The sequence below is a fragment of the Mobula hypostoma genome, chromosome 2 (genome assembly GCF_963921235.1).
Source record: "Mobula hypostoma chromosome 2, sMobHyp1.1, whole genome shotgun sequence".
Classification (NCBI taxonomy): domain Eukaryota; kingdom Metazoa; phylum Chordata; class Chondrichthyes; order Myliobatiformes; family Myliobatidae; genus Mobula; species Mobula hypostoma.
Window position 1 is genome coordinate 83,825,326 of NC_086098.1, and position 11,031 is coordinate 83,836,356.

The 11,031-nt window shown below is 46.4% G+C and overlaps 1 protein-coding gene across 2 annotated transcripts in view; it reads right to left on the reverse strand.

Annotated features, from left to right (window-relative positions):
* Nucleotides 1–6,680, reverse strand: part of LOC134358937 (G protein-coupled receptor 137Ba-like) — a 44,228-nt gene extending 37,548 nt beyond the window's left edge. For both annotated transcript variants that reach the window (XM_063071639.1, XM_063071647.1), the window contains exon 1: nt 6,217–6,680. In XM_063071639.1, the coding sequence (XP_062927709.1) occupies nt 6,217–6,570 (354 nt within the window). In that variant the 5' untranslated portion in view covers nt 6,571–6,680. The remainder of the gene's footprint in view (nt 1–6,216) is intronic.
* Nucleotides 6,681–11,031: the final 4,351 nt, after the last annotated feature.

Genomic DNA, 11,031 nt, shown 5'->3' on the forward strand with positions numbered 1-11,031 from the left:
AGGTGAGTAGCTGGGTAACTGTCAGGAGAAATAGAAACGTGAATAGGCAGCTGGCACAGAACACTCCAGTGGCCATTCCCCTTTATAATAAGTATGCCGTTTTGGATACTGTTGTGGGGGCTGACCTCCCAGAGGAATGCCACAGAGACCAGGTTACTGGCACTGAGCATGGGTCCATGGTGCAGAAGGGAGAGAGGGAGAAGAGGGGAGCAGTAGTGACAGGGACTCAATAGCCGGGAACAGACAGGAGATTCTGTGGACATGAATGGGACGCTCTCCCAGGTGCCAGGATTATGGACATCTCAGGTATTTTGGAGGGGCAGGGAGAGCAGCCAGATGTCTTGGTATATATTGGTACCAATGGCATAGGAAGGAAAAGCAAAGAAGTCCTGAAGCGAGAATTTAGAGAGCTAGGCAGAAAGCTGAGAAGCAGGACTTCCAGGGTAGTAATTTCTGGATTGCGGCCTGTGGCACGTGCCAGTGAGGTAGAAACAGGATGATATGGCATATTAATGCATAGCTCAGAAGCTGGTGCAGAGGGCAGGGCTTCAGGTTCTTGGATAATTGGGATCTCTTTTTAGGGGAGGTATGACCTATTCCAAAGTGACAGGTTGCACCTAAGCCCAAGGGGAACCAATATTTCCGCGGGCAGGTTTGTTAGAGCTGTTGGGAAGGGTTTAAACTAATTTGGCGGGGGGTGGAAACGGGAGTTAAGGGACTCAGGATAGGATAGATGGTAAAAAAAAAAGTAAAGATAGCATGCAGTCAGACCGTCAGGAAGGGCAGGCAGATAGGACATAATTGCAGCCAGCTGCATGAGTATCAGTGTTTTAGGGATGCAGAATCAAAAAGGTTAAATCTCAATGCATGGGGTACAAGAAATAAGGTGGATGATTTTGCTGCATTATTACAGATTGTCAGGTATGATGTTGTGGCCATTACTGAATCATGGCTGAAGGATGGTTGTAGTTGGGAGCTGAACATCCAAGGTTACACATTGTACAGGAGGGATAGGAAGGTAGGCAGAGGGGTGGCGTGACTCTGCTGGTAAAGAATTGCATCAAATCAGTAGAAAGATGTGACATAAGATCAGAAGATGTTAAATCCTTGTGAGTTGAGTTAAGAAACTGCAAGGGTAAAAGGACCCTGATGGCAGTTGTATACAGGCTTCCTGGGATGTGGACCACAGATTGCAAAAGGAATAGAAAAGACAAGTTGAAAGGGCAATATTATGATAGTAATGGGAGATTTCAACATGCAGGTCAATTGGAAAAATCAGGTTGGAAATAGACCTCAAGAGAGTGAGTTTGTTGATTGCCTATGAGATAGCTCTTTAGAGCAGTTTGTCTTTGAGCCTACTAGGGGATCAGCTATACTGAATTGGGCGTTATGTAATGAACAGGAGGTGATTAAGGAGCTTAAGGTAAAAGAACCCTTAAAGGCATGATCATAATATGATTGAATTCAACCTGAAATTTGATAGGGAGAAAGTAAAGTCTGATGCAGCAGCATCTCAGTGGGAAAAAGGAAATTACAGTGGCATGAGAGGAGTTGGCCAAAGTAAATTGGAAGGAGTTGCTGGCAGGGATGACATCAGAGCAGCAATGGCGCAAGTTTCCAGGAAAAATGAGGAAGGTGCAGGGTAGGTGTATTTCAAAAACAAAGAAACACTCAAATGGCAAAATAGTACAACTGTGGCTGACAAGGGAAGTCAAAGCTGATATGAAAGCAAAGAAGAAAACATACAACAAAGCAAAAATTAGTGGTTAAAACAGAGGAACTTTTAAAAACCTACAGAGAGCAACTACAAGAATCATTACAAGGGGAAAAGATGAAATATGAAAGCAAGCTAACAAACAATATCAAAGTTGATAGGAAAAGCTTTTTCAAGTATGTAAGAAATAAAAGAGAGATGAGAGTGGATATAGGACCACTAGAAAATGAGGCGAGAGAAATAATAACAGGGGACAAAGAGATGGCAGATGAACTAAATAAATATTTTACGTGAGTCTTCACTGTGGAAGACACTAGCAGTGTGCCAGATGTTGAAGGGTGTGAGGGAAGAGAAGTGGGTGCAGTTACTATTACAAGGGAGAAGGTGCTCAAAAAGCTGAAAGACCTAAGGGTACATAAGTCATCTGGGCCAGATGAACTGCACCTTAGGGTTTTGAAAGGGGTAGCAATAGAGATTGGGAAGGCATTACTAATGATCTTTCAAAAATCATTGGACTCTGGCATGGTGCCAGTGGACTGAAAGATTGCAAATGTCAGTCCACTCTTTAAGAAAGGAGGAAGGCAGCAGAAAGGAAATTATAGACCAGATAGCCTGACCTCAGTGGTTGGGAAGATGTTAGAGTCACTTGTTGAGGATGAGGTGATGGAGTACTTGGTGACACAGGACAAGATACTACAAAGTCAGCATGGTTTCCTTAAGGGAAAATCCTGCCTGATGAACCTGTTGGAATCCTTTGAGGAGATTACAAGTAGGATAGATTAAGGGGATTCAGTGGATGGTGTATATTTGGACTTTCGGAGGAGGTTCACAAGGATGATTCCAGGAATGAAAGGGTTATCATACAAGGAAAGTTTGGTGGTCTGGGTCTGTACTTGCTGGAATTTAGAACGATGATGGGGAACCTCACTGAAACCTTTCGAATGGTGAAAGGCCTAGACAGAGTAGATGCAGAAAGGATGTTTCCCAAGGTGGGCACTGCCTCAGGATAGAGGAGAGTCCATTTAAAACAGAAGTGTGGAGACATTTCTTCAGACAAAGGGTGGTAAATTTGTGGAATTTATTACCACGGGCAGCTGTGGAGGCCAGGTCGCTGGGTGTATTTAACGCAGAGATTGATACGTTTTTGATTGGACACGGCATCAAAGGTTATGGGGAGAAGGCTAAGGAGCGGGGTTGAAGAGGGTAAAATGGATCAGCCATGATTGAATGGTGGAGTAGACTCAATGGGCCAAATGGCCTAATTCTGCTCCTATGTCTTATGGTCTTATGGTCACTTTGAGAGAAAGGTCAACCATTTTTGCTCTACTGTCACGGCAGCTGCACTGTGCTGGTGTGTTTTGTGTCCATCCAGTGTATGTGCTCCAGTAAGCTCTGGAGAGGTGTTTGAACTCTACTCCCTGGTAGAGGGAAGGGTGCAACTCATTTGAACAATCACTAACACAAGAGATTCTGCAGAAGCTGGAAATCTTGACCAACACACACAAAATCCTCCTGGAACTCAGCAGGTCAGGAAGCAACAATGGAGGGGACCCTTCACCCAAAATGACAACTGTCCATTTCCCTCCACAGATGCCGCTTGATCGGATGAGTTCCTCTGGCAGCTCGTTTTGCTTTGATTCCAGCATTACAGCCTTGTACGTCCCTGGCATTGGCAGAAAATCGTCATTCAAATGAAAAGTTAGAGAGCAGCTCACCTGCCTCTCAAATAAGTGATCCCATAAACTAAATAAAGGGGTCCTCTCCCTAAGTCTCTCAACATGAATGTGTAGGTGATATCTTGGCTTCTGGGATTCCTGCTTTAATATGGCGATCACACGCCAAGAGGTGTATAGGGCTCTGGATGTCCTGGGGACATTGCCTGAACACAATCTTTCACCTTTGAGGTATGGGCTCATTTGGTTCTATGTTTGTGTGCCCCCATTTACCCCAGGTCTTACCTCTCTGTTCACCTTCACCTCTCCTATCTTAGCTTTACAGTGCCTGTCAGTCAAACATATTTGCAGGGCCTAGAGAGGAGAGGCATGGGCCATACAGCATAGAAACAGCCTACAGCCAAGCTCATCCATGCTGACAAATCTGACCTACTCCATTTGCCCGCATTTGGCCCTCATAAGATTATAAGACCTAGGGACAGAATTCTGTGATTTGGTCCAAGAAGCTTGCTCCACCACTCAATCATGGCAGACTTATTTTCCCTCTCAACCCCATTCTGCTTCCTTCTCCCCGTAACTGACACCCTCACTAACCATGACCTCATCATCCTCTGCTTATACCCAGTGACGTGGCCCCCACAGCTGTCCACGGCAATGAATTCTACAGGCACACCACCCTTTGGCTAAAGAAATTCCTCCTCAGTTCTGTTCTAAAGGAATGTCCTTGTATTCTGAGGCTGTGTCCTCTTGTCCCAGACTCTCCCACTGTTTGAAACATATCTCCTTATCCACTCTATTTAGGCCTTTCAATATTCAGTAGGTTTCAAGGAGATCCCTCTTCATTCTTCTAAACTCCAGCAAATACAGGCCCTGAGCCATCAAAGTCTTCTCATAGATTAACCCTTTCATTCCCAATATCATTCTTGTAAACCTCCGCTGGACCCTCTCCAATGCCAGCACATTCTTCTTTAGATATGGGGACCAAAAGTTCTTATAATCCTCCACAGTTGTGGACTAACCAACATTTTATAAAGCCTCAGCATTACATCCTTGCCTTTATATTCTAATCCTCTTGAAATTAATGCTAATATTGCATTTGCCTTCCTCACCACCGACTCAACCTGCTCTAGGACTCTCAAGTCCCCTTGCATTTCCAATTCCTGAATTTGCTCCACATTTAGAAAATATTCATGTCATTGTTGTACCAGACCTAACTATTTTCTCTGGTAGATACAAGTGATCTCAAACACTGGAGTCTGGAGCAATCCACAGATGGTGGAGGAACTCAGTGGGTCAGGCAGCCTCTGTGGGTGAGAAATGGCCAGTTGAAGGGTCTCCATCCAATTGTTGACTATCTATTTCCTCCCATAGATGCAGCCAGACTGGATTAGTTCCTCCAGCAACTTAAAACATAGAACATAGAATAGTACAGCACAGTACAGGCCCTTCGGCCCACAATGTTGTGCCGACCCTCAAACCCTGCCTCCCATATAAGCCCCCACCTTAGATTCCTCCATATACCTGTCTAGTAGTCTCTTAAACTTCACTAGTGTATCTGCCTCCACCACTGACTCAGGCAGTGCATACCACGCACCAACCACTCTCTGAGTAAAAAACCTTCCTCTAATATCCCTATTGAACTTCCCACCCCTTGCCTTAAAGCCATGTCCTCTTGTATTGAGCAGTGGTGCCCTGGGGAAGAGGTGCTGACTATTCACTCTATCTATTCCTCTTATTATCTTGTACACATCTATCATGTCTCCTCTCATCCTCCTTCCCTCCAAAGAGTAAAGCCCTAGCTCCCTTAATCTCTGATCATAATGCATACTTTCTAAACCAGGCAGCATCCTGGTAAATCTCCTCTGTACCCTTTCCAATGCTTCCACATCCTTCCTATAGTGAGGTGACCAGAACTGGACACAGTACTCCAAGTGTGGCCTAACCAGAGTTTTGTGTGTTACTTTCTCTGGCAACCTGTTCCAATATACACACCACCATCTCTATAAAGAAGCTGCCCCTCAGGGCTCCTGTAAATCTTTCCCTTCTCCTTGCACCTTCACCCTCTAGATTTTGGTCCCCTATCCCTGACAAAAAAGGTGATGGTCACCCTGTCTATGCCCCTCATGATCTTATACACCTCAATAAAGTCACCCCTCAGACTCCTACACCCCAAGAAACAAAGTCCTAACAAGCCCAACTTCTTCCTATAGCTCAAGCCCTTGAGTCCTGGCAACATCCTGGTAAATCTTCTTTGCACCCCTTCTCTTCTCCTTGCCTGTCCATTACCTTCCTCTGGTCCCCCTCCTCCTTCTCTTCCTTCCATGGTCCACTGTCCTCCTATCAGTCTCCTCCATCTTCAGCCCTCGATCCCTTCTGCATATCTCCTCCCAGCTTCCTACTTCATCACCCCTCCCTCCTTCTCCCTCGCCTATCACCTAAATATCGCTCACAAAATGCTGAAGGAACTCAGCAAGTCAGGCAGCATCTACAGAGAGCAACAACAGTCAATGTTTCAGACCAAGATCCTCCCTCACCTGTCACCTGCCCGCTTGTACTCCTCCTCCCCCAACCTCTTATTTTGGCTTCTGTCCCCTTCCTTTCCAGTCCCCCAGTCCTGATGAAGGGTCTCCGAATGTTTATTCCCCGCCGTAGATGCTGCCTGATCTGCTGAGTTTGTGTTTCTTTCCAGCTTAATGATGTCTTTTCTATAAAAGGGCAACTAAAAAGGAGAAGTAAATAAAAATACTTATTTTACCTACTCCACTGTAAAGTGGGACAACTGGGTCTCTTTCGTCGACGATAACAAAAAGGTAATCAGGCTGTACTCACCTTGGTGAAGTATAGATTCATCAAGGTTAAACTGAAGAACTGAAGACAAACAGGGAAGCAGTAAAGGAGCCAGAAGGAGAAGGGGTCGAGCGAGCTGATTTGCGCAGAGTCCTGGAAATAAAACGAGAAGAGAACGGTCCTCAGAGCAGCCCAGATCAGGCAGAGAAACAGGAACACCGTCTGGTAGCTCAGTCTCTTGTGCCGATAGTGTAGAATCAGCAGGAGCTGGACGTAGACGAACGCGAAGAGCAGCGAGTAAAAGACAGTGTAGGCGATGGTCAGCCCCAGCTTCACGGAGGAGGGGATGGCTGGAGACAGGGTGGGAAAGAGCCGCGCCTCGCCTTCTGCGTCCATCCCTTTACCCGGAGCCCGTGGCTTCGTGAAGCCATCGGAGTTCCTGCGTTTCAACTGCACGATAGAACTTCCTGCTCCTGGCTGCAGACGGGCAGGAGGAAGCACATGACCACTCACCCCGTGTGGGAGGCTCTGGCCGCGCCCGCGGAACACTCGCGCCTTCAGCGGCGAGAACGGAACGCGGACCAACCCGGTGGGGCAGACGTACCCGTGGAGGGAAGAGGGCAAGTCGAAACCCTTCACCTGCAGCGTGGATTGAATGGGCTGCTGCCGTCAGAAAGGTGGTACAGGAGCCTCAGGACTCGCACCACCAGGTTCAGGAACAGTTATCCGAGTCAAATTTATTATCACCGGCTTGTGACGTGAAATGTGTTAACTTAGCAGCAACAGTTCAATACAATACATACATAATCTAGCAAAGAGAAAAAAATAAACAAATAAATCGATTACGTATATTGAATAGGTTTTTAAAAACCTGCATAAACAAAAATACTGTATATTTTTAAAAAGTGAGGTAGTGTCCAAAGATTCAATGTCCATTTAGGAATCGGATGGGAGAGGGGAAGAAGCTGTTCCTGAATCACTGAGTGTGTGCCTTCAGACTTCCGTATCTCCCACCTGATGGTAACAGTGAGAAAAGGGCATGCCCTGGGTGCTGGAGGTCCTTATTAATGGACGCTGCCTTTCTGAGACACCGCTCCCTGAAGATGTCCTGAGTACTTTGTAGGCGAGCGCCCGAGATGGAGCTGACTAGATTTACAAACTTCTGCAGCTTCTCTCGGTCCTGTGCAGTAACCCCGCCATACCAGACAGGGATGCAGCCTGTCAGAATGCTCCCCACGGTACAACTATAGAAGTATTTGAATGTATTTGTTGACATGCCAAATCTCTTCAAACTCCTAATAGAGTATAGCTGCTGCTGCTGTCTTGCCTTTTTTATAACAGCGATATGTTAGGATCAGGCTAGATCCTCAGAGATCTTGACACCCAGGAACTTGAAGTTGTTCACTCTCTCCATTTCTGATCCGTCTATGAGGATTGCTATGTGTTCCTTTGTCTTACCCTTCCTGAAGTCCACAATCAGCTCTTTTGGCTTACTGACATTGAGTGCCAGGTTGTTTCTGTGACACCATTCCACTAGTTGACATGTCTCACTCCTGTACACCCTCTCTTCACCACCTGAGATTCTACCAACAATGATTGTATCATCAGCAAATTTACAGATGGTATTTGAGCTATGCCTAGCAACACAGTCATGTGCATATAGAGAGTAGAGCAGTGGGCTAATCCCACACCCCTGAGGTGCGCTAGTGTTGATTGTCAGCGAGGAGGATATGTTATCACCAATCTGCACAGTCTTCTGGTTAGGAAGTCAAGGATCCAATTGCAGAGGGAGGTACCGAGGCCCAGGTTCTGCAACTTCTCAATCAGGATTGTGGGAATGATGGTATTAAATGCTGAGCTATAGCCAATGAACAGCATCCTGACATAGGTTTTTGTGTTGTCCAGGTGGTCTAAAGCCATGTGGAGAGCCATTGAGATTGTGTCTCCCGTTGACCTATTGTGGCAATAGGCAAATTGCAATGGGTCCAGGTCCTTGCTGAGGCAGGAGTTCAGTCCAGTCATGACCAACCTGTCAAAGCATTTCATCACTGTCGGTGTGAGTGCTACCAGCCCATAGTCATTAAGGCAGCCCACATTATTCTTCTTAGACACTGGTATAATTGTTGCCTTTTTGTAGCAAGTGGGAACTTACGCCCGTTGCAGTCAGAAGTTGAAAATGTCCTTGAATACTCCCACTAGTTGGTTGGCACAAGTTTTCAGAGCCTTACCCAGTACTCCATCAGAACCTTCTGCCTTGTGAGGGTTAACTCTCTTTAAAGATGGCCTAACATCAGCCTCTGAGACGGAGATCACAGGGTTATCAGGTGCAGCAGGGATCTTCACAGCTGTAGTTGTGTTCTCCCTTTCAAAGCGGGCATAGAAGGCATTGAGTTCATCTAGTAGTGAAGCATTGCTGCCATTCATGCTATTGGGTTTCGCTTTGTAGGAAGTAATGTCTTGCAGACCTTGCCAGAGTTGCCGTCCACCTGATGTCACCTCCAACCTCGTTCGAAATTGTCTCTTTGCCCTTGAAATAGCCCTCTGTAAATCATACCTGGTTTTCTGATACAGGCCTGGGTCACCAGACTTGAATGCCACAGATCTAGCCTTCAGCAGACAATGTACCTCCTGGTTCATCCATGGCTTTTGGTTTGGGAATGTACAGGAAGCCTCTGTGGGCACACACTTATCCACACAGGTTTTAATGAAGTTGGTAACAACTGCAGCATACTCATCCAGATTCTAAGATGAATCCCTGAGTACAGCCCAGTCCACCGATTCAAAGCAGTCCTGTAGGTGCTCCTGTGTTTCCCTTGTCCAAACCTTCTTGGTCCTCACTATAGGTGCTGCAGTCTCCAGTCTCTGCCTATACTCAGGGAGTCGAAGTACAGCCAGGTGATCTTTACTGCAAGATATTCCAGGTCTGGTGAGCAGAATTGGGACAACACTGATATATTTGTGCACCAAGAAGAGGCATACTCCTCCACCTCTGCTTTTGTGAGACTCCATAGATCTATCCTGATGGTGTATAATAAACCCGTCGATCTGAATCTCTGCATCAGGTACGGAAGGGGTCCTTTGCCGTTGTTCTGGGATTGATTTGCACTTTTTGTGCCAAAGTACGTTCATCTCTGGGAGACAGAATGCGTCTCCTTCCTGAGCGGTATGACGGCTGGGTGGTCCCATAGTGTTTATACTTGCGTACCATTGTTTGTACAGATGAACGTGGTACCTTCAGGCGTTTGGAAATTGCTCCCAAGGATGAACCGGACTCGACATCAGCAGTCAGCCAGGGGCACTGTGGCTGCCCCTGAGGCTCAGCAGGGAAGGGTGAAGTCAGGTAGTGATAGGAGATTTGATAGTTAGGGGGATGGCCAGCAGATTCTGTGGTGACAAAAGAGAGGCCAGGATGATATGTTGCCTCCCAGGTACTATGGTCCAAGATGTCTCAGAGCAGCTGCAGAATATTCTCAAGAGGGAGGGTGAGCAGCCAGAGGTCATGGTGGAAAGGGAAGAGGCCCTGTGCAGTGAGTGTAGGGAGATAGGCTGAAGAGCAGGATCTCTGGATTACTCCCAGTGCTACATGCTTGTCAGGGCAGGAATAGGATGATAGTGCAGATGAATGAGTGGCTGAGGGAGTGGTGCAAGGGGCAGGGTTTCAGATTTCCAGATCATTGGGATCTCTTCTGGGGAAGGTTTGACCTGTACAAAAAGGATGGGCTACTCTTGAACCCCAGGGGAACCAAAATCCTTATGAGCAGATTTGCTAGAGATTTTTTTGACAGAAGGAGATATCGATATTCATGCCATCAGGTTGGAGGCTACCCAGATGGAATATAAGATGTCACTCTTCCGCTCTGAGGGTGGCCTCATCTTGGCACAAGAGGAGGCCATGGACTGACAAGTTGGAACAAGAATGAGAATTGGAATTAAAATGTTTGACCACTGGGAAGTCTTGCTTGTGGCTGATAGAGCAGAGATGCTCAACGATGCAGTCCCCCAATTTATGATGGGTCTCACCAATGTAGAGGAGGCTACATCAAAAGCACTGGATATAACGGACAACCCCAGCAGATTTGCAGGTGAAGTGTTTCCTCACCTGGAAGGACTATTTTGGATCCTGAATGGAGGTTAGGGAGGAGGTGAATGGGCAGATATAGCACTTAAGTGATTGCAGGGATAATTGCTGGGAGGGAGATTAGTTGGGAGTGATCCCTGTGGAAAGTGGGGCGGGGAGGGAGGAGGTAAAATATGTTTAGTGGTAGGATCCCTTTGGAGACGGTGGAAGTGGAAGTTACACAGGATGATGTGTTGGATATGGAGGCTGATGAGGTGGTAAGTAAGGACAAGAGAAATTCTTTCACTGTTAAGGTGGCAGGAAGGTGGGGTGAGCGCAGATGTATGGGAAACAGAGGAGATGCAGGTGAGGGCAGCATAAATAGTGGAGGGAAGGAAACTGTTCTTTAAAGAAGGAGAACTTCTCTGATGTCCTGGAATGGAAAACCACATCCTGGAAATAGATGTGGTGGAGGTGAAGAAACTGAGGAAAGGGCATACTATTTTTACAAGAGATAGGGTGGGAAGAGGTATAATTGAGTTAAGCATGAGAATCAGTAGGTGTGTAAAAATGTCAGTAGATAGTTTGTCTCCAGAGATGGAAACAGAGAGATCTTGAAAGGGGAGGGTGATTTAGAGATGACCAAGTGCATTTAAGGGCAGGGTAGAAGTTAGAGGCAAATTTGATGAAATTGTTGAGCTCAGCACAGGTGCATGAAGCAGTGCCAATGCAGTCATCAATGTACTGGAGGAAGAGTTGGGAAATATGTCTAGGGAAGGCTTCAAACATGGACTGTTCTA